A 24,650-nucleotide genomic window follows, 5' to 3' on the forward strand; every position below is an offset into this window, starting at 1 on the left:
CCCTGTGACAGGGTTGGTCCACCACCAGGTTGAGAACTGCTCCTCTAGTGCTAATGGTACTGTTGAGGGTGACAGAAATGCACAGCTGGCTGGACAGCAGAAACTGAAAGGTCAGCTTCATCCTTGCCAGCACAACCCTTTGCTAACTTCATGCTCAGCAGAGGGTGGAAGTCCTCAAACATTTGAGCCCTGAGAGTAAGCTATGCAAAGTGGCTCCTAGCCTGCCACCAGGTTAGACCTCTGACCCTCAGGGGATTTTAGCCTACACCTTCTGGAACTCTGAATAAGAATTACACTTCAGTGTCTCTTTATTTAGAGAAGCTTTCTCTAGTGTTTTTACGCACATTCTCTGGGACCAGAAATAAAGTGTGTACTGTAAACAGCACAAAGCCAGGGGCAAAAAAGAAAAAAAAAGGGGGGGGGGGGGGGGGGGTAGGGGAAATCCATCCTTCATACTGAAAAGTTACCTGATTTTTTTCCTTTTTCATTGACAGAAATTCCAATATACTAAGCTGTTCTTGCTTTTCACTTTTACCAGGTCCAAAAATCCATGCAGATGTTGGAGACACAGTTAAAATTGTCTTTAAAAACATGGCATCCAGGCCGTATTCAATACATGCTCATGGCGTGAAAACAAAGAGTTCTACAGTTCTTCCAACATTGCCAGGTACTGAGGGCAGAGGGATGTATGACACTCCATAAACGCTAGCCATTGTAAAGAATAGTCCTTCCAAATGAGAGTGTTATAAAGGAATGCAAAGGAAGGTGGGGACAGAGGGTGCAGGGAACAGCTCTGTGTGGGTACTTGAGTACAAGCACATATTTACTCCAAAACAATTTGCAGAAGGGCTGTAAAGCAAACATGAAGGTACCAGACATTTACAAACCTGGAAGAATAAATTAGAGAGATGCTTTCTCCACTCAACTACAACATATCTGAGGTGGCATCTGCTGCACTGTGAGGTGAGGTAGAATATTCACACACCAGCCTCTCAGACAATGTCTGGGGCTTGGAATTTTAAAGCCTGGGTATTTGCTTTGGTATCTGGCATATCTCAGTTACTTAATAAAGATAAAAATTGAGATTATACACCCTGAAATTTAAAAAAATACAGAAAAAGGCTTGAAAAAAACTTATCAGTTCCCAAATATTTTTAACAAAAAAGAGAGTGTTCTATAGAACTATATTTATAAAGTTAAAAGAAGATAAACCCAGATAATATTGAGTTGTAAACAAGGCTCATAAGACTCATGAGAGTACGAATAACAATGATACATTTTAGGTAGGTGTCGCAAGCACTGAGTACTTCGCACTCAGGATCCCAAATGAACTCAATCTGAGACTGATCAGTGGTTTTGCAGTTACTAAGTTTATCAACATAAACGGGTTCAAGAATATCAGTCACCACTACACAAAGACAACACCAAATCAGTCCAAAAACACAAATGGCCAAAATCATATAATAATACCATTCCATACTATTCTATCTTATACTCAAGCATTCATAACTATCTTAATTCTAATAGGAGTAGCATCTAACATTCCTAATCAGGGTTATACGACCTGATGGAGAGTCGTGTCAGCAACGACAGGTCCAGAGCTGCGACTTCTGATTACAGCAGTAGGGTCCTCGGAGCTTGAGCCGTCATTCGTGTTCGGGTATTCGGGCAGAATCTCGGTCTGTTCGGTGGATCTCGTTCCGGGCAGTCGGGATTTATGCGGCCATGGTGGAAGCGAGATACTGAATGGCTTTTGACTGCGGTTTATATACTTTTCACCGAGTTTGTTTACTCTTTATCACATCACACACTCAGGTCTGCTTATCTATTACTATACGTCACTCATGTTTACTAGCTCAGCTGGCTACAGCTGTCCTTATCACTTCATAACACACTTATTATGGTTTTCTACACTGAGCAATTGACATTGCTCTTACATGCTCATTACAGTAGGACAGTCAGTAAGGCTGGACACTTAAATGAAAAGGGAGATGCAGCTCAGATAATTGTGACATACTCTTCTAGGCCTCAAAGTGGGAAGATGCTTCGTGTCTCTTAGAAATAGTAAAGAGCCCAGAGATGAGAGCAAACTGAAAAGGGGAACAACATGTTATTAGATGGGAAACAGAAAGAATGGATTGAGTAAGGACCTCGAGTGTGGATGGAGTAAGGACCTGGGGTGTGGATGGAATAAGGACCTAGACTGTGGATGGAGTAAGGACCTGGGGTATGGATGGAGTAAGGACCTAGACTGTGGATGGAATAAGGACCTGGGGTGTGGATGGAGTAAGGGCCTGGGGTATGGATGGAGTAAGGACCTAGACTGTGGATGGAGTAAGGACCTGGGGTATGGATGGAGTAAGAACCTAGACTGTGGATGGAGTAAGGACCTGGGGTGTGGATGGAGTAAGGGCCTGGGGTATGGATGGAGTAAGGACCTAGACTGTGGATGGAGTAAGGACCTGGGGTGTGGATGGAGTAAGGACCTGGGGTGTGGATGGAGTAAGGACCTGGGGTGTGGATGGAGTAAGGACCTGGGGTATGGATGGAGTAAGGACCTAGACTGTGGATGGAGTAAGGACCTGGGGTGTGGATGGAGTAAGGACCTGGGGTGTGGATGGAGTAAGGACCTGGGGTGTGGATGGAGTAAGGACCTGGGGTGTGGATGGAGTAAGGACCTGGGGTGTGGATGGAGTAAGGACCTAGACTGTGGATGGAGTAAGGATCTGGGGTTATGGATGGAGTAAGGACCTGGGGTGTGGATGGAGTAAGGACCTGGGGTGTGGATGGAATAAGGACCTGGGGTGTGGATGGAGTAAGGGCCTGGGGTATGGATGGAGTAAGGACCTAGACTGTGGATGGAGTAAGGACCTAGACTGTGGATGGAGTAAGGACCTGGGGTGTGGATGGAGTAAGGACCTGGGGTGTGGATGGAGTAAGGACCTGGGGTGTGGATGGAGTAAGGACCTAGACTGTGGATGGAGTAAGGATCTGGGGTTATGGATGGAGTAAGGACCTGGGGTGTGGATGGAGTAAGGACCTGGGGTGTGGATGGAATAAGGACCTGGGGTGTGGATGGAGTAAGGACCTGGGGTGTGGATGGAGTAAGGACCTGGGATGTGGATGGAGTAAGGACCTGGGGTGTGGATGGAGTAAGGACCTGAGGTGTGGGTGGAGTAAGGACCTGGGGTGTGGATGGAGTAAGGACCTAGAGTATGGATGGAGTAAGGACCTGGGGTGTAGATGGAGTAAGGACCTGGGGTGTGGACAGAGTAAGGACCTGGGGTGTGGATGGAGTAAGGACCTGGAGTGGGGGGGCTATGATTAGGACTGAAAGTTTTATACTAAATACTAATCTGAGGATTTGAGTTAAAGGGGATTTATCTGGTTGCAGATTTTTAAGAGTTTTTTTTTTTTCTGGCTGATTTATGAATAAGTGGCTATAGGGGCACAATGGAAACATTAAGCATCAATTATGGAAATCCTGCACCAAACTTGGTGGGCGAAAAAAATACCAGACTTAGAATGAACAAGATTTGGCATAGTATTGAACCAGAGGAAGGGATAAACAGTTATGATACTGTAATTCTATACTAAAGTGATACCAAAAGAGCCTGCTAGAAACTGGGTACTAGATTCTAATGGAAGGATGTGTTAAAGATGACTCTAAGGCTTTGGAAATCAATCCCTGGTAACAGAGCAGGTAGAAAGAACAATTTATAGAAATAAGAATGGTCAGCAGAAGTGAGATGGTGAGATGCCACTTTCACATTTTATGTTTACCATTTACAGTTTATGTTCTTGCTGAAATTTTCTGCTTAGACAAAGGATAAGGAAACTGGGACTAAAAGTAATAGTTTGAGGAAAGGGGGAAAACCCTACATGTCCCATAATACCATATACCTCAATTCTTGCTCAATGTCCTAGTAAAGAATTTGAGACTCGATAGTGTTATGTTTGCAGGAAATGTCAAAGTCTATGTAAACAAATCAGACAGAGAGAAGTCAGGACAGTTGAGTGGATGTAGCTACAAGTCAAGGTCTTTGGGCAGATATACAGGAAGTTCTGTGGCAGCTGGAAAAGGTCAGACTGGAGAGGAACCAGGAGTACGTGGGAAGAGGGTACATGACAAAGTAAGAGGAGTAAATGTCCATCTACAAAGAATCAAGGACTAATATGTCTTGCATGTGACAAAACAGTGACAAAGAAGTTTGTGGTATGATATAATCAGATAATAGTGAAAATAGAATTAGAAAAAGTCAGTGACCTTTAAAGATTAAATGGTTTCATGGCTCTTTGGGAGGAATCATCAGCTTACTGAGGATCATGGTGAGAAGAAAACAGGAAAGTAAAGGAAGGTGAAGATGACTCCACAGAGCATCATCAGTACAGAAACACCATGAGCAAGGTGCTGGGGTGGGGAACAACCACATGTTATCTACAGAAAAAAAAAAATACATTAATAAAACCTACTTCAAAATAAGAAAAGATGGGTCGGTGCAGTTTCCTCAAACTATGACTTTAGAATGACCACCCTCTGGCTTTGTGGTATGGCAAATGAATAAGAGATGATTAATTCATAGTAAACATACAATGACATAAAAATGCCTTAGTGTAGCTTAGAAGTAAACTCCTAGGCCACAAAGGTGGTTCAGTGAGTAAAGATGCTTACTGCCAAGGCTGAAACTATAAGGTCTATCTCTAGAAGGAGACTTCTCACATACTATCCCAACTTTCACACACACAGACACACACACATATACACACACACACTAACAAATTTAAAAACTAAGTTCCTGAAATTTTTTAACAATTATCTTAACATTTTTACTTGATCACTAGCTATCAAGGTTTAATATATGTATATACATTATCTGTGCATATAAATGTATATGCAGATACAAATTGAATATAACCAGACATGTAACTCTTGGTTAACTTAGGTGAAATTCACACTCATATATGGCAAATCCCGGAAAGATCAGGTGCTGGACCAGAGGATACAGCTTGTATTCCGTGGGCTTATTACTCAACCGTTGATCGAGTTAAGGTAAACTTTACACCATTTGTTTTGTAAGAATTCTCCAGATAGAGACGATTGAAAGCAGATAGAGTTAGAGCTTTCCTGTGCTTCACTCTATGTCACAATCTCAGGAATGTAAATTGTTCTGTAATTGATTTCAGCTTACATTTTTTATTTGTTTGCTTTTAAATACAGTTTAATTATCTTATTCCTGCTGATTATTGATAACACCTTGTAAGAATTTAACACCAATGTATTTTGTCTTCCTTTTGAAATGAAAACACGTTAAATGAAAAGAACTAAGATGAGTGGCTTCAGAGTTCTTTGCAAACCCAACAGCCAATCAGAACTATAGGTTTTGTTAAATAAAATCTTGCAAAGACAAATACACAGGGCAGCCAACTCAAGCACACTGGTTGGCAGAACTAAATCTTGCTCGAAATCTCTTTTGCATTAGAATCCCTTCGGAGTTCCCAACACTCAGCTACCTGCTGGGCACCTCCACCAGAAATTCTCAGAGATTTACAACCTAGCACCTTCTAAAAGGCTTCTTCCCACACCCCCTTGATTTCTTGCTGTAAAAAAAAAAAAAAAGAGCAGAACAAGTATTGGTTCTACTAATTCACTCAATCAGGAACTTTGAACTACCTTTCTTACTAGAGACAATTTGCCACTACAACTGCTCAGCCTACTCTTCTCAATTTTCACACTTCAGTTTTTGTTAATTTGTTTCAACTGCTACCTCCCGGGCTACATACTTTCCTTCCTTCCTAAGTCTTCCTTCAATTGACCAATATAAGTGGACTGAAATATAGATTTGCTGTCACTCCTAGTCCCATGTTTCCAAGGCTACTTATGACACAGCCTGAATTTCATTAATATGATTTAGCCCAAGGGATGATACAAGACACAATCTGCCATCATTGACACCTGGCCACACAAAACTCCTCAGATGTTTAAGAGTTAATTGTGGTCTGTCACATGGGTATTTATTACCATTTTATTTCTCAATGGACACTTTCTTTGGCTTCTACTCATTTCTTCTATTCCTACATGAGCTCCTACTGTGAAAGGTTTTGTTTCATTCAGTATAGATATATAGTGACTGGCATAATGCTTGGCTCATCATGATTGAGTTCATGAGTTTACGAAATAAACAACCAACACTGTTCGTTCAGATAGCTCATTAGTTAAGGCAATTTATGATCCCTGCACATATCTAAGTTCCACATCAGCTACATAACCTACCTAAAATTCATCATTGTTTCACTTCCACCATATCAAGTATGGAGATATTAAAGCGGTGGCTTCCTTTTAAGCTAGGTATCCCATTAAAACAAGTCCCTCCAGAACTGCTGGGATTGTGGATAAGGTCCCAGCTCTATGAAATCCTGACCAGCATTCCGGAGTAACTGCAGTTTCTGTTTCTTTTCAGGACCTTTATAGTGGACTAATAGGCCCACTGATTGTTTGTCGGAAATCTTATGTCAAAGTACTCAATCCAATAAAAAAAATGGAGTTTTCCCTTTTGTTTCTAGTATTTGATGAGAATGAATCTTGGTACTTAGATGACAACATCAAAATATACTCTGATCACCCAGAGAAAGTAAACAAAGACAATGCAGAATTCATAGAAAGCAATAAAATGCATGGTATGAGAAACTATTCTAAACCACTCTCCTTTTTTACTCTTTCATTCTTTCAAAGAAAATCATCTTGTAGAGCTGTTTCATTTAGGAAATCTCATGATCTAAAATTCTGTTCAAAACCAAAATCGCCTATGTTTAAAATCTTTACTAATTTTCTCTCCCAATTCCAAATCTTCATTTCCCTTTAAATAAATTCACAACTAGGATTAAGACTCTCCATATAAAGTAACTTGGAAAGTAGTAGTGATACTGTTGAACTTGAAAAATCTGTTTTCCTTATCTTTAATGAAGTAAGCTCTGCTACATTAACCTAACAATATTTCCTGTGAAGCAGCTATGGATTTCAATTATCCTGAAATATATCATATTTTCCTCAGCTATTAACGGAAAAATGTTTGGAAATCTACAAGGCCTCACAATGCACGTAGGAGATGAAGTCAACTGGTATGTGATGGGAATGGGCAATGAAATAGACTTGCACAGTGTACACTTTCATGGCCACAGCTTCCAATACAAGGTAAGAGCCACCTACAGCAATCATTCTTACTCTGCTTAATATGTTTTAATTCAAGCTAAGAATACATCTCATTGGAGATATCTACGAAAAAGACAAATTTGCACAACATGAACAGCACTGCAGTTTCCACTGATACACCAGCCTCCTCACATCTTAGGCTCATCCTTACACTTGCAAGGTTTTCTATCTTTCATAGTTCTGCTCACACATTCTGAATGGAATGACTGTCAGAGAGGGCGGGAGTGTTCGCATTAAGGGTGGGTGAGGCAGCAGAGATCAGAAGAAGACTTCACTGTAGTCCTGCCCACTCTAAATTCTCTCTTAAATTGTGTTAGATGATTAATACTTAGGTGTCAATCAATTGACATCTCCAGAACACAATCTTACTAATTAACCTTTATCTCGTGAAAGCAACAGTTCTCCTGAAGATGCATTTTTTTCTACTTTTAAAACTAATTTGGAAAATGCACACACTACAAAAATTTTAAAAGGGCATATGCAAAATGTCCATTTTATAGTCTCTACTGTTTTGTACACATTTAGCACGAATGTGCTTTCCATATTATTATTTCCACAGAAATATGCAACCAACACCTTTGAGAATTTAAATTCTCTATCAGCCCCCTTTTCAGCTTCCTTTATACTCTGTATCCCTTACAGCTTCCCAAACAAGATAGTCTATAATGAATCCAAGCACAAGTGAAAGTTGAAGTAAGGCCACAGCTTGGTTGCTTTGTGTGGCTCAAGTCTTTGCCAAAGAAGTAAGGCAGAACTGCATTGTTGGACATAGTAGTCCTCACTAAGAAAGGCCCTCTTTCGTATTTTCCTTGATGGCCTCAGAGTGTAAAGGCTGTAAGTGAGGACCATAAAACTCACAACATAAAACAGAAAAGGATTCGCTCTCGGTTTTGTTTTTTTAATGTTTCTGGTTCTCTAATATTTTGATCTGGCCAATGAAAGCCTACTAAATGACCTCTCATATTTGCCATTTTCCTAATAAAGCACAGGGGAATGTACAGTTCTGATGTCTTTGACCTTTTCCCCGGAACCTACCAAACCCTAGAAATGTTTCCTGAAACACCTGGAACCTGGTTACTCCACTGCCATGTGACTGACCATGTTCATGCTGGGATGGAAACTACCTACACTGTTTTACCAAAGCAAGGTGAATATCCAGGTAGTACCTCTAGATGTATATTATGAGTGCAATAAGATTCCTGCTTTGACTATATACATCTTCCAGTATGGAGCACTTGTGAACTGGCATCTTCCTCTCTGTCCCTAAATAAGAATGCTTTGCTGCTGTCAGCTAGGATGGCACTGACTCTTTAAGTGTACACATGGACACTGACTTGACAGTGTGAACACACACAAAACTGGAATAAAAAAATAATTAATTAGTTTATTAGTTTAAAGAAAAAACAAGAAAGCAACCATGACTTATAAATGAACATTTAGAATTTAGTTTCTTTTTTGGTTTTTCAAGACAGGGGTTCTCTGTGGAGCCTTGGCTGTCCTCGACTCACTTCATAGACCGGGTTAGCCTGGAACTCATAGAAATCTACCTGCCTCTGCCTCCCCGAGTGCTGGGATTACAGGCCTACACCACCACCTGGTTAAAATTCTTTCTTAAGGGGAAACATTAACATTTTTCTCTGTAGCAGCTCCTACAGATATGCACAACACAAACCAGTAAAACTTCAGTCATGAGAACAGTTCTTTTGAACTGTTCATAAAAGAGCTGAAAAAAACTATAATTTAAAATCTTTAAAAAATAAAATCTTTATTCTTCAACTCTTACATGTGTAAGTACAAACAGACACACACCTATGTGCACATATGCAGAGCACAGAAAAATCAATAATCTCTTTGTGGATGTGCACCAACAACAAATGTATGAAGAGTGTAGTTTATAGTTTATTAGGTCTTTTGAGTTGAGATTGTTGAAATTAGAAATGGCAAATCGAATGTGAGTAAGTTACATACAGAATATGCTTCTTCCTTAAAAATAAAAGGAGTATGTGTGTGTGTAGTGTGTGTCTGTGCACATTTATGTGTGTGTGCACATTTATGTGTGTTGCATGTGCATGCATCTATGCATGTGTTGTGTGTATGTTTGTTAAGTGTGCATGTGTGCAGGCATATGAATATCTTGCATGTGTGTGCATATGCAGAAACATGAACATGTGTACATGTGTGTTTGTGTATGCACCGTGGTCCTAGCAACAGAGTTCATGGTTTTGCCAATGTTAGGTACAATTATTACTACTGCGTTCCCAGTATAACTCAAAGTATTAGAAATCTGAAAGTCACTCCTGATTTACACCTTATCATAAATAAACTTTTCATCTTTACTCTTATACTAACAGCTTTTTTTGACAAAAATAAAAATAACTTCCACTACAGTAGTTACTGGTAATACAAAACAACCTAAGACTCAAAAAAGCAAATAAACTGCTGGGTTTAGTGCCAATACCTTGAACAAGGTAAAGGTCAACAAGGCTGAGAAAGAAAGTGAGAAACAGTATCCAGTAGTTCTCAAGATGTGCACTGCAACCCCTATTGGGGTCCAGAGACCCTGTCACAGTGGTCACCTAAGAACTTTGGAAAACACTGATATTTACAGTATGATTAATAACAATAGCAGAATTAAAGTTATAAAGTACTAACAAAAATAATTTTATGATTGGGGGGTCACTACAACATGAGGAACTGTATTAATGGGTCACAGTATTAGAAAGGTTGAGAGCCAGGCGGCTGGAGAAATGGCTCAGAACTTAAAAGCACTGACTGTCTTTCAGCGGTCCTGGGTCCAATTCCAAGCAACCACATGGTGGCTCACAACCATCTATAATACGATCTGATGTGCTCTTCTGCCTGTAGGTGTACATGTAGGCAGAACACTGTATACATAATAATAAATAAATCTTTTAAAAAAGAAAAAAGAAAAGAAAGGTTGAGAGCCACTCCTCTAAATAAAAAGCTTGCATGATTAGTGAGATGATTCAGCAGTTAAGAGTACTGACTGCTCTTCCAGAAAACCAAGGTAAATGCTCACAAACCCTCTGTAACTCCAGTTGTATAACTATAACTCTAGCTCTAAGGAATTTAATGCCCTCTTCTGGTCTCTGTGGATACAAGGCACATGCAGGCAAAACGCCCATACAAAGTAAGGAAAAGGAGAGGTAGGGGTGGGTGGGGTGGGGGGACATGACTTGCTTGCATATAAACCATGCAAAAAAAGTAATGTATGGGGGGGGCACTTGAGAGGGGCACATGCATGCAAATGTTTCTCTCTCTCTCTCTCTCTCTCTCTCTCTCTCTCTCTCTCTCTCTCTCTCTCTCTCACACACACACACACACACACACACACACACACACACACACACACACACAAACGAGAGGATGCTGCCACAGGCCTGTCCTGCACATAAAAACACTGGAGACTTCTGTGACTAACAAACCTGGAGTATAAGGAGAAGTAACTGCTGTTAAGGAAAGAGTGCTTTTAAAACAGTAGAGGTAATTATAGAGCAAATAACCAATGTGAAAGAACATGGAAAACATTCAAGAGAAATTCGACTTTGAGAAAAAGAAAAGATATTATATAGGACTGAAAGAAAGAGTAAGAGAAAAAAGTCTGAACTACACACAGAAAAATAGGGAGCCATGCATATCTGTCTAAATCTTTAAGTTTGTAAAGTTCTGTGGAAATATGCATCTCAAAAAATTTACTACCTTTCATTAGAGAGATAATACATATATTTTTTCCTTTACAAAATTTTTATTAAATATTTTTACATATACATTTATATTATTATACACACATACAATAAACTACCTCCAGCAAGAAGAACCACAAAACAATCAGGAATTATATGTATGTTCATAGTGGTTTTGGCAGCCTTGAAGAAAACATCTTTCTTATCTTGGTGAGTCTAAAATTCTGAATGTAATTCAGTATTTATCATATCTCATCATTATCAACTTAATACATCTATCTAGACCTAAAAACATCTTAAGCCCTAAACAAGTAAGCGTAATTGTAAAACTAAACTATCTTTTCTTCAATCCCATCAGAGACTTGTGTGTGTAACCATCATCAATGCCAAAATGTTTTTAAAAACTGATTCAAAATTATAGCACTCTTTCAGATTTCAATAACCATCCCACCAGAGTCATTGCACAAAAAAAAAAAAAAAAACTCAGCTTATACATAGATCCTGAAGGATGGCTTCCAACTTTTGTATTTAACATCACTGACTTCTTTGTGTTTTAACTTTAATTTTATACGCATGGACATTTTGCCTATATATATGTCTGTGTACCATGTGTGTACCTGATGCCCACAGAATCTGGAAAAGGGCATCAAATCCCCTGAAAATGGAGTTACTTAGGAGCCAGTATGTGCGTGTTTGGGAATCAAACCTAGGTCCACTACCTCACTGGCATTTTATAATGCGAAGCACTCATTGTCTCTCAGACTCTTCCATTTGAGTTTACTCAGGGTCTCCTTGCTAGGCTCAGGCTGCACACTGTGGCACTGGATGTGCTCATCCCTTCTGGTAGGAGGCCCTACATCCTAATGTGCCCATCATTGCTGAACTTTGAGCTTTGGGTGAATGTGGTATCTGCCAAGATTTTCCACAGTACATTTGCTATTTTCTCCTTTATGATTAACTAGGATCTTTTGCAAAGAAAAAAAAAATTTTTTTTCCTTAATTAATGAGATCTTTAAACATACAAAAAAAAAAAAAGAATGAAAAATGAATCAAAGTAATTATTTTAAAAAAACAGAATATATGTAAATAACTGATGTATTGACTCTTTAACCATATCAAACAATATTTTAAGTAATCGTCTTATAATTTCTTTTTCTATAGAGACTGGCTGAAAGAAATAAATTGGTGGAAAAAAGAGAACAATGATTCATTTAACACTGTATGTGTCACTGCTGAATAGAACATTTAATGCTGGATTAGCTGCAAACATTTTAAAAAGCCAAAGCCACACAACTGTTCATTTGTGAGGAAATTGGTAATACAGCAGATGGACAGATCAAAAGACTATACATGACATGTATTTGTTCATTGGGTAACAGAATTGCTTCACATAGTCCACTTATACATGCATTGTCAGGACTTTGCAAAATGTCACCAAATAAACAAAAACATATGACCAGATGTTGTCCTTGGCTGTCTTCACAGGATCCAACTCTTGCCTTCTCATCAGTCGCTCTAACAAGCCATGGGGTAAGGGGGTGGGTAAGATGGTACAAAAAAGAAACAAAAATGAAGACACCAAGCTACAGTTTGTAGAAACCTGAAAAGATAGTCAAAAGATACCACTAGATAAAGGTAAAGGCCAATAACACGAAAATTTGAAAAAATAAAATCAGGTAATGAAATAATAAATTAAGAAACTGCAGATAAGAGGAATTCAAGCCAGGGTTCCACAGACACCACAGAGTAGACATTTTGCAGAGCTCTAATGGGTTCATGGGCTCTAGCAATGAGCTGGATCTGGACGCTATAATCCGTAGCAACAGGTTACTAAAAGGGTTGGAACGTTGGCTAAGAGTTCTAGCTGCTTTCTAGCTGACCTAGGTTAAGGTCCCAGCACCCACATCAGCCAGTTCCAGTTCTAAAAGACCCAATGCCCTCTTCTGGCCTCCTTGGGTACATGCATGTACATGATAAACATATACACACTCAGTCATACACACATACACATAAAATATATCTTTAAAACAAACCAAATCAACCAATCAAACAAGAAAATTACTCAAAAGACAGATATGAACATCATGATAGTTTATTTTTCTCAAATACTATTGGCTGAAAGAATAAGAGTATACAGAAATAAAGAATAGAAACAAAAGTTTGACTGAAAATATGTGAACTCAACAAGTCATGCTAACAGCCAGAAAAAAGTCCATTCATCTAATTCTGAGAAGCACACCATGAGTTTCAAAAGTAGCTCAAAAGCCAAGTATGCAGTCTTTCACTGGGGTGAAACATTACATCTTTCTAATACTTAAGAAAAATACAAACTACTAATCTAGTAGAAAAGTCTGTGATAATCAGGATATTATTTGACCAGCAAGTGAGACATTTGAACATACTTGTAATTTATTTCCTTCCAGTGACTCTTAGATGGACAGGATTGTCATGCTTCCAACACTGAGTCTATGCTATTTCTCACAAGAGAAGCCTGCATCTAGCTTTGAAAATACATTCATGGCACTTCACATGTGTAATGTTTGGGAGGTTTGCCTAGATTGAGGTCAGCACAAGGTTCACAGGAGGTCCAGGCCCAGATAAGATAAAGAATAAAAAAAATTTAAAAACCAAAAAGAAATACATGTGAAGAGATCTTACATCTTGATATTTTTTTTTTAACATACTAGACAACTAAATGGGTTTAGGTTATAGATTAAGCTAGCAGCTACCATTACATGGTAAGGTGAGCACACTTAAAGCAGCTGCAATACATATTAACACAAAACCCTTTTGGTTTATTTTATCTGGGACTGATCACTTAAAGGCACTTTGTTACAAAGGATACCTTCAAGTCAGTGATTTCTTCTGGCTGCAGAAAAGGAGGTAGGGCAGGAAAAATGCTGCAGCACCATCTTCTGGGAGAACATTCAAGAAATTCCTTAGGTCGAGTCCCACAGCAATAACTGACAAGGCTTCTGTTTGTGGAAAAAAGAACACATAAGGTACAACTAAAAGTTTATTTTTCACCAATTTTCTCTTAATGATTTGAAATTCCTTCAAGTAACAAAATGAATTATAAAATTAATCAAATAGAATTATTAAAAAAAATCTCTTTATGTATGCATCAGAAGTTCATACTTCTTAATTTTCTAAAGCTCTTCAACATTTATTTTGTCCTTAGCCCTTGGAATTTGAGTTACTTATTCACTGGTTGATTGCTAGATTATCTTTTAGTCGATTTCTACCATTTACTGATGAAAACTACCATCACATGGATGCTGCCTTAATGTTGTAACTGCAGTTAATATATGAAGATTGTTTGCTAGGACAGCAACACCATTGATTTCTAAAACAAAACAAAACAAAACATTTTTCTACATAAGTTCCTCTTTATAATGAAATTATCATGTTATTAGTAAGCATAAATATTTTGCTATGACCATACAACTTTTCTTCTTAATAGTAAAGTGATCTAATAAACACTTGTTGGGAATACACTCAGCAATAGTGCCCTTGCCTAGTATTTACAATTTCCTGGATTCACTCCCTTGCACCAATAAATGAGCACAAGGCGACAGGGGTGAGGGTGTTGTCAAACATTTATTTTATTATTTTTTAAAGTTTTTTAAAAATTATATTTCCTTTTTTACATATACATTTATATTATTAGTCAAATATTTTTTAAGAAGGTAATTATACAATTTTTTGTTTCTATTACTTAGTTGGTGCTGCCCTACCCAACTAACAATGCCTTTGGAGAGCTCAGTAGACAGCTCGGTTGGTATAGTACTTGTCATAAAAGCTTGAGGACCTGAGTTTAATCCCCAGTACCCATTTAAAAGAAAGCTGCATGCCTGTATTTCAAGATCTCAGAAGACAAAGGTAAAAAGATCCCTGCTGTCCAGCCAGCTCAGCCTGATTGGTTAGCTGCAGGTTCCATGTGGCTAGCCCCACTGAGAGACCACCTCAAAAAACCAGCTGATGGCTCTTGAGGAACAATGACCAACAGGACTCTGTCCTGTACAAATAGATGCACACGTGCTCTCACTCACTCCATAAAAATAAATGAATAAATAACAAAAATGTCTTCAAGATTTTGTTCTCCTAAGAATAATGTTGCTGGCAAAGCATTCTTTTCTTCCATATCTACTCATATTCAGGCACCATTTCCAGTATGATCCTTACCCATTTGCAAAGTCATCTGTCAATCTAATTCAATAATTCACGCGATAGGATGACCTGCACTGTCACTAAGGAATTAAAGAACTCTACATCAGTGACATGAGGGAACAATTTCTAGCCTTGCAACCAGATATACCTGAGAAGGATGGAGACTCTTCAACACAAATGCTGAGTGACTTTTAGAATGCTACTTAGGGCCTGGAAATATAACGCGAACGCGATGGCTAAGAGAGTTTGATATTCTTCCAGAAGACCTTAGTTTGGTTACCAGCACCCATGACAGGTGGCTCAAAATCTCCTGTAATTCCAGTCCTATCTCTGACACCTTTGGTCTCTGAGGTTACCTATACCCATGTACATATACCCACATGCACACACACACACGCACACACACACACACAGAGAGAGAGAGAGAGAGAGAGAGAGAGAGAGAGAGAGAGAGAGAGAGAGAGAGAGAGAGAGAGAGAGAGAGAGAGAGAGAGAGAGAGAGAGAGAGAGAAATACACAATTTAAAGTCTTGGTACCATTTGCTAGCTTCCAGATTTCTGAGTATAAGATGACAGTCATAGGGGAGGGGAATAAGGGGGAAATGGGAGGGAGGGAAGAATGGGAGGATACAAGGGGTGGGATAACCATTGAGATGTAACAAGAATAAATTAATAAAAAAAATAAAAAATTAAAAAACAAAAAAATAAATACCAGCCACCACCTAGTTTGCAAAACTCACATGAAACACATAAATTATTAATGTTTTCCTATCAAACACCTTACTTATAAATGTAAAGCCTGTAAGTGGTGGTCTGGATATAATAACTTTTACTTGGGGTAAGTACTGAGCAGTCACAAAGTCAATAAAATAAAAATATCACCACTTTTCAGTTCTTTCTTCCTACCAGCGAGGCCCTAATATAAACTAGAACTCAAAGAATAAGGTCAACATCTTAAATGTGTACAGTATTCTAAAGGCTCCTTCTAACCCTTATTTGGTTTCTTCCTGGATGTTTTTATTTATTTAATCCAGGCCTCATTCCAAAGAGTATACACTAATAGGTATAATGTGTGGATCAGTCAGGGAAACTGAAGTTAAGAAAAGATTAAAATAGGGGGCAGAGAAGTGTAATGAGATGTCTCAGGAGGTAAAGGTGTGTGTCATTACAAACTTGATTACCTGAGTTCAATCCCCAGAACCACAAAAAAGTGGGAGGAGAGAGCCAACTCCAAAGTTGTTTTCTGACCTCCACATGTGCATCATAGCACATGCCATGTGTATGTACACATAATCAGCAAACAAACAAAATGTAAAAATGTGGGCTGGAGATGTGGCTCAATGGGAAAAGTACTTGCATTGCAACTGAGAGTCTCAGAACTCATATAAAAATCCAGGTGCGCCTGGTAGCCCATCTGAAACTCCAGTGTGTAGGAAGTAAAGATAGGGATTTCCCAGAGCAAGCTGGATAGCTAGCTAGTAGCATTGTAGCCAAAACAGTGAGCTCCAGATGCAGAAACACTGCCTCAATCTGTAAAACTGAGAGCAGTCAAGGAAGCCACCTGATGTCAACATTGGACATTTGCAGGTGTCTGCATATACATGTGTGCACAAACACATACACTTACCTGCGCACACACAGAAAGATTAAAATGAATTGCTTTATTCTACTCACCAGCTCCTGAAATCTACGAGTTATCTAAGAATTATATAGATAAAAGTAAATCCACATACTTAACCCCCTGCTCCCAGCATGTCTAAAATACATTCACTAAATGTTAATTGTTAATTCCACTATCAGGATTCTAAATAACCTTTAAAACCTTATTTTTTGGATATATTGTAGTATTAAAGTTTTAAAAAATAAAAGGCTGGTTAAGAGTATCTTGTAGAGAACCTCGGTTTGGTTCCCAGCACCCACATGGTGACTCACAACTATCTGTAACTCCAGTTCCAGGGAATCTGATTCCCTTTTTCCGGTCTCTGAGGGCAGCATGCACACACATGATGCACAGACTGAGAGACAATCATATACATAAAATTATGTGAATAACTAAAAATAAATTAGAAATAGTAGTTCATTATTTCAGTGAATAACAAACTTTTCCTTAAATGAGCCACCTATTTACTCTCATTTCAGTAGTGCTGAATGAATGCACTGGTTCTCAGCTAGGATAACTTTATCTTCAAATGACACCTGCCAACATCTGGAGATATTTGTCATAACTGCGGTGGTAGTGATACTGCCAAAGATGCTGACTGACATCCTTAATAGGATGGGAAGGAACCCTTTCCAACACAAATAATTTTTCAAAGCAAAGTGACAAGTTCAAGTAACAGACCACAGTAGAAAGATAAGAAAGCTTCAGGTTCCTAAATGTGTCATGTAAATCACTATCTGATATCTATCTTCAACCTGATCTTGTAATTTTACTTAACACTCTTCTCTAGACTCAGTTAAGAACTTCTCATTAATATAAAGATATTAAAAAAAAACAAAACAAAAAAACAAAACAAAAACAAAACTGGCTTGGGGCTGGTGAGATGGCTAAGTGGTTAAGAGCACTGCTGCTCTTCCAGAGGTTTTGAATTCAATTCAAAGCAACCACAGGGTGGCTCATGACCAAATATAAAGGGATCTGATGCCCTCTTCTGGCATACAGGTGTACATAAGACAGAGCAACTCAAACATTAAAAACAAAACAAAACAAAATAAGCAAGCAAACAAACAAACAACAACTACACTCAGAGAGGTAGAGGCAGGCAGATCACTGAAAGATCGAGGCAAGCCTGGTCTGCAAAGTGAGTCCAGGACAGCCAAGGCTATACAAAGAAATCCTGTCTGGAATTAAAACAAAAACAAACACAAAACCAAAAAAAAAAAAAAAAAAACAGCAACAACAACAACAAAACTGGCTTGTTCTATATTTTTTAGTAAATAGCAAACACAGTTCCAATTCCCCAGACTCTATGCTTGAGTTCTTCTCATTGTATTATAGCCCTCAACAAGAAGACCTTAAGGAAATGAGACTTCATAAAAAAAAAAAAAAAAAAGAAAAAAAAAAGTAAAAAGAAAAAGGCACAGACTCTTCCCTACAGGAGTGTAATGCTTACAGGGAGGGTGAACCATGAAGATGAATGAAGATCTGTACCAGCCCTTCAGATAAAATGGTACAGTACACAGAGTCCTCAATGTTCTAGCCACATGTATATGTCCATGTGTTTGCATATGAAAGTCCATTTAAAGGTAAAGAAAGTGGAGTATTTAGACAAATAATGACGGACAAGGTAGGGACAGACTCCATGCAGGTTACAAACAAGAAAGGATGAAGTTGGCTCGTGAGATGGCTCAGTGGGTTAAGGTACCTGTTGTCAAGTCAGAAGACCTAAGTTTGATCCCTAGGACTAACATGGCAAAAGGAGAAAACTGGACCCCAAACGTTGTCCCCTGATCTCCACAAACACACTGTAATGGCTCTTCTACGTTGTCAACTTGACTACATTTGGAACTAACCAAAAATCAAAGCAGTTGGGCGCCCGTGTGAGGAACTTTTAGTTAATTGGATAACTTGAGGTAGGAAAACCGACCTTAACTCCAGATCACTTGAGGTCAGAAGACTTACCCTCAATTTGGGCAACACCTTCCCCTGGCAGCCTGTATAAAGCATGCTTTTACTTTTTGTCTATTTGTTCTTTCTGGCAAGTTCATTCTTTCACTAGCATGAGAGTCTACCTACTTGGGATTGCAGTGTTTATTAAAGACAAGCTGAGACATCCAGCCTCTAGGGGACTACTGGATTCTTGGACTTTCTGTCAGTAGACTGATATTGTTGGAATAGCTGAACCACAGCCTGTAAGCCCTTCTAATAAATCCCCTTTGTAAATACATATGCAGATAGATAGATAGATAGGTAGATAGATAGATAGATATCAAATTTAAGTATTCATTCTATCAGTTTTGTTCCTCTAGAGAACTCTAACCAAAAACACACTGAAGCATGAATGCATGTACACATACATACATGAATATATAATAAATAAACAAATATAAGTACAAAGTTTTTTTAAAAATGAAGACTCTCTTGATTAGCTAATAACATTGCTGATAAGTGAAGATGGAGGACAGCTGTGAGAGCAAGTGACAGACCTCCAACTAAACCTACCCTTTGCCCCAACCCCAAAAGTTAAACAGTAACACCTGATAGGACAGAAAAAGAAAAACATACATCAAGATTGATAAATAGTAGTTTATGAATTATAAAAACCCAAATAATTACAAAGCTACAGAAATTGTAATTTACATGTTCAAGGTTTAAATCATTGAAGAACTTACTGTTCTTCAATATTTAGAATTGTTTTCACTAACTAAATTTCCCACATGATGTAAATTAAAAACCTAGAGTGGTCTAAATTTCCATAAATTTTTAAATGTTGGAATTACGAGTTTCTATTACAGTAATCTGCTAGTAGTCTGGAACTATTAATTTCTAAGGACATCAGCTCTGTGACTAGAAATACTGAATGAGAATCAAGTGTGAGGGACAACAATGAAAGTGGAAAAGACTCCAGATGACTACTATGCCCTTTCTTTTGTTATCATAAAGGCAAACAACCAACACTAGAGAAATTAGGAACTTGTCCAACTTAAAATTCCAAGTAAAATTCATAGTCATCCAAAAAAGAGAACTTTACCTTTTAGCAGTGACAAGTAAAGTTGGTGTTTCTCTCCACCACACTTGACTTTCTGACAAAGTTCAGGCAGCAGTTTTTTCCACCACAGAATCTATCTTAGGGAAAAATAAATATATTTTAGTTTGGTGCATCTTATTCTCAGATTTCACATGAGAGTAAGAAGGCTGTGCAGGAGAGAGCACACAGAAAACAATATATCCTTTGGCTAAGGAATCATTACTATCAAAACAAAAGTTTTATCAGAATCTAAGCTTCTAATGAAACTTAAACAAAAGGCAAGCCTGTAACTTGAGGTACTCATGTACACATTTATACTCAAGGAAAAACGTGGATATGTCCTCTTTTTATTTTGGTTGGCAAGAAGGAAATGAAAAAAAAAAATGCTATAGCTAAAACTCTCCTAACTGCTTAATCAAAGATCAAATACAGAGAAGGAATTTTTCACATTATGTCTCCCATACCTTCATGTAATCACTGATCTTATCTGAAAGCAAGAGCTCTTTAAAGAAGAGATGTATCATCCCCATGCATTTTAAAAGCATTTAAAAGTACTCAAAATGTCTAACATTAAATAAACATGTTCTTTGGGCACAAAACCCGGTAAAGCTAGACCAACATAAACAGTTCTCATTCTGTAAATAAGTCAACAAAATTACCAAATCTTATCATCACTGATCAATACAAGAAGCACAGTCTGGGGGCTGGAGAGATGGCTCAGTGGTTAAGAGCACTGGCTGTTCTTCCAGAGGTTCTGAGTTCAATTCCCAGCAACTACATGGTTGGTGGTCCACAACCATCTATAATGAGATCTGATGCCCTCTTCTGGTCTGCAGGTGTGCATGCAGATACAACACTGTATACATAATAAATAAATAAATATTAAAAAAAAAAAAGAAGCACAGTCTGCAATGCATACCCAGTGTTCTTCTTTCAGTTCCTGATTAGCATATGCAATGACCACCTCTGGGCATCTCTTCAGCAGTATGTCTATGCACTGTTCATACTCTTGTAGGCGTGTACGACAGAGAACATGAGCACTGAGGCCAGCAACAGTGTCTTCTGAGAGTGGCTCCAGAAATGGAATAATGGAAGGCACATCAAATGAAGGGCTACATATAAGAGACTAAAAACAGAAAAGTGAAACATTAGGGAATGAGGCACCTCAAGCTAAAACACAACATACAGTATGTTTTGTTTTGTTTTTTTCAAGATGAGAAGATCCTACTTTGGCAAAAAAGGAAAGCAAAATGCAATTTTAGAGACACAAATATGGCCCCGAAGTACTAAATAATCTGAAATTCAGCTCTTCTTTAAAGAAATCTGCTTAATATAAGCCAATCATCTTTAACTGGGACTCTAACCTAAGGATATGACCAACATGGGGCCAGAGATTTATGCCCCAGAATGTTTGGTATAAGAATTTATAACATTGAAAGACCACGGGTGGTTGCCTGTTCAACAAGAAGAAATGAGATAAATAAACTATGGCACATACTGCATGGAGCACATTAGAATTACCAAAATTATACTTCTAAAGGTCAATTAAGGAAAAAATAATGAGGCAAATGACAAAACTGAGCCAAAATGTCTTAAGATAAAATTATACGCAAAGTATGACAAATACTGTAAAATCCACAATGTATATAGCTTTTCTAAGAAGATCTCTGGAAGAATGCCAGTTTGACCAAAACTTAAATAACAAGCAGGTAAAATGTGTGTGTGTGTGTGTGTGTGTGTGTGTGTGTGTGTGTGAGAGAGAGAGAGAGAGAGAGAGAGAGAGAGAGAGAGAGAGAGAGAGAGAGAAGAGAGAAGAGAGAAGAGAGAGACTCCTCGCTAGCCTTAACTGTCACCTTAACACATAAAGATCTCAATGGATTATTAATTGCCTTTATTAGTTTGGTCTGTGGTATGTCTATGCAGTACTCACCGTAATTGTTGATTGATGGGGAAGGTCCTAGTTCACTTGGGCACACTTCCCTGAGCAATTGTTCCTTGGCTGTATAAGAAAGCTGGGTGACCAACTCAGCTACCACTCAGGCCCAAATACAGGGCTGAGTCAGCCCACCTCAACATCTACCCCATCTATCAACTGCTGAAGCTTGTGAAGGGGCCAGTCCAGCAGATCCCAAGCTCCAGGATCTCTATGACACAGGGCAACAACAGGATATCTAAGAGGAGTCTAGGTAAGATCCAATATGGATACTGTAGCAGAAGCCAGAGGCCTCCAACTCGACCAATGCCTCATTGCAAAACATTTGCAAGTAAAGATGTGTAGGGAAAAAAACGGTATACTGTGTGACACACTGTACATTACAGCTTCCATGGTGAAGTACCCCCTTTTTTTGTTTTTTGTTTTGTTTGTTTGTTTGTTTGGATTTTTGCGGAAGAAGTTGCAAGGGCAGAGGGTGGATATGAAGGAACAGGGAGGCAGATGAATGGGACTGGGGTGCATGATGTGAAATTGACAAAGAATCAATAAAAAGTTAAAGAAAAAGAAAGAAAGAAAGCCAGCTAAGCATGAACCTAGGATAAAACTAGCCAGCAGCATCCACCATGGTTTCTGCTGTGCTTCCCTGGCTGTAGGTTCCCTAATTGGAGGTAAAGCTACATGGAATAACAGGCAGGCCTGCTTTCAGGATCCTGTGAAGTTTCTCCGCTAAATTCTCTAAATGATACAGGAACTATAAGCCAAATAAACCCTTCCCTCTCCTAAGCCAATGACTAGAACAATAACCACAAAGAAATCTTAATGTATTTCTAAAATGTGATTCTGCAATGAGGAGATAGCTTAATGGGTAAGAAAACATGCCACCAAAGTCTGATGACCACAGTTCATTCTCTGGGACCCAAATGCCTGAAGGAGGGAACTGAGTCCACCAAATTTTCCTCTGAGTTACAAGCATACTGTAGCATGCATCTCAATGTTCCCCCAAATAAGTAACAGCAAATATTCCTTTAAAACTGATTGTTTAGAACCTAGCCATTTATATTAACACCACCTGCCACATACTGAATGATGGGCATAGGCATTACTTCAATATTCATAAATTTACTAGTACTTTCCTCTCAAGCAACTTTACTAGTTTTTTAACTTTTAAATTCTATAGCATTTTTCATTTTACCATCAAAATAATCTCCATTTTCTATTTTCCTATTCCGAGAGATAGTTATGGCTTAATTTCTTTTCCTAATTCTTTTGCTGCAGCATCATCTCAGAGTTACAGGATAACCTGGAATGTCCTCTATACAATCTTAATCAGCATGATTATTTTATTCCAAATATCAACCAAGGAATGGATAGGAAAATAAGGTTTGTATATTTTTTTATTCCAAGCTACATAATTTATGCAAATAATTTCCTGGCAGTAAGATAGCAAAGATGAAATAAAGTGAGATTCTCCTACTCGTAGTGTCTCCCAACATGGAAAAAGACGTGGATTACTTCTCGAGTGGCTCCTGACTAAATGGGACAGTGGATAGGCAGAGAGAAACGAAAGCATGAGTACCAACCACAGCTGACATGAAACTCAGCAACACAGCACAAAGTTGATTACTTGTAAAGTTTTATTTCATTTTTGCTCTATTACTAACAATTCTAAAAATCAATATAATAAAAAACACTAAACAATACTTAGCCAGGTCATCATATCCTATAAACCCAGCACTAAGAGATGAAGTCCTGAGAAGCCCAGAATTTGGTGGCAATACAGGCACACCGTGAAATCCAGGTCAGCCTGGCTACAGAATAAGACACTGTCTCTAAATTCATACATACATACATACATACATACATACATACATACATACTCAACAAAACTATCACTGGACTAAAAATAGTCCCAATACTGTAAAAAATACTGTTCAGGTAAGTTTCGTAGACATTTTGACTTTTTTTTCTAGTACTGGAAGTCAACTCTCTCTACCCTTAACACATGTACTATTTATTTATTTTTACTGCCAAGCACACTCGGCCTCAGCTCTGATTCAGAAGACTTCTCTGATTCTCTACATTTACAGGCAAGGACATGAGAAGGTGGGGTAGGAGGGGTAGAAACCAGGACAATCTGGGAATAGGGCAAGATACATTTAGTAACCGCTAGTCATGGTGTTCTCTCTAACCTTTCAATGACTTGCATATTTTATACTAATTATTGTACAAATATGCCCCTAAAGTAACTGAGGACAACAGACAAACATATGAAACCACTGTAGGTGGGGAGAGAACCAAAATTTTGTAAATGCTCTCAGGTGATTCTAAACCTCCAACACTTCTAAATGGGAGCCAAAGAAACCCTTTGGGAGCTACAATTATTGTTCTGAATGACTGAAATTAGCTGATCTTAGATAATACTGAAAGAAGTATAACTAGGAAAAGGATTTAGAAAAGTTTAGTCAGTGTATTTTCCATCTTTAACAGCAAAAAATTCCCAGAAAAAAAGGGTGAAAAGAATATGCAGAAACTAGGGGTATCATGCGAAGCCTAAGAAACAAGAGGCATACATGACAAAGAAGCACCCCACACCAACGGCATAGAACAAATTTTCAACATAATCATAGAAAACTCCCAAACAAAGAGACACAAGCACAAAGGACATCAAAGAGAACAAGAAAAGAAATTCTCCATGGAACATTAAGTTAAAACACTAACTATACAGAGCAAGAGGATACTGAAAACAGCCAGAGAAAATGTACAAGTCACATATAAAGGTGAAAACATCAGAATAACTGCTAATGGAGACTGAAAGCCCGAAGAGCCTGGTGCAATGTACCCCAAAAGACCACAGATGCCAACCCAAACTACCCAACAAAACTATCTGCCATAACTGAAGAAAGACAAGCTCTTGTCATGATATGAAACACATTAGAGAAATTTGTGTCC

General features: G+C 38.3%; 2 protein-coding genes across 6 annotated transcripts in view; one reads left to right on the forward strand and one right to left on the reverse strand.

The window, feature by feature from the left end:
- The window catches only part of Cp (ceruloplasmin), a 56,308-nt gene extending 33,211 nt beyond the window's left edge, over window positions 1–23,097 (forward strand). The window contains exons 14-19 of one of the 4 annotated variants that reach the window (XM_051156957.1): window positions 539–667; window positions 4,944–5,050; window positions 6,459–6,675; window positions 7,050–7,189; window positions 8,192–8,354; window positions 22,977–23,097. In XM_051156957.1, the coding sequence (XP_051012914.1) occupies window positions 539–667; window positions 4,944–5,050; window positions 6,459–6,675; window positions 7,050–7,189; window positions 8,192–8,354; window positions 22,977–23,080 (860 nt within the window). In that variant the 3' untranslated portion in view covers window positions 23,081–23,097. Of the gene's footprint in view, window positions 1–538; window positions 668–4,943; window positions 5,051–6,458; window positions 6,676–7,049; window positions 7,190–8,191; window positions 8,355–12,072; window positions 12,271–22,976 lie in introns of those variants that run through there. The other 3 variants (XM_051156953.1, XM_051156956.1, XM_051156955.1) reach the window with 3 other exon arrangements.
- Hps3 (HPS3 biogenesis of lysosomal organelles complex 2 subunit 1) overlaps window positions 12,966–24,650 on the reverse strand; it is a 41,912-nt gene continuing 30,227 nt past the window's right edge. The window contains exons 13-15 of one of the 2 annotated variants that reach the window (XM_051156959.1): window positions 20,688–20,894; window positions 19,772–19,862; window positions 12,966–13,886 (exon numbers count right to left, since the gene is read on the reverse strand). In XM_051156959.1, coding sequence (XP_051012916.1) covers window positions 13,759–13,886; window positions 19,772–19,862; window positions 20,688–20,894 — 426 coding nt within the window. In that variant the 3' untranslated portion in view covers window positions 12,966–13,758. The remainder of the gene's footprint in view (window positions 13,887–19,771; window positions 19,863–20,687; window positions 20,895–24,650) is intronic. The other variant, XM_051156958.1, reaches the window with a different exon arrangement.

Source organism: Acomys russatus, chromosome 15 (genome assembly GCF_903995435.1).
Source record: "Acomys russatus chromosome 15, mAcoRus1.1, whole genome shotgun sequence".
NCBI classification, from domain to species: domain Eukaryota; kingdom Metazoa; phylum Chordata; class Mammalia; order Rodentia; family Muridae; genus Acomys; species Acomys russatus.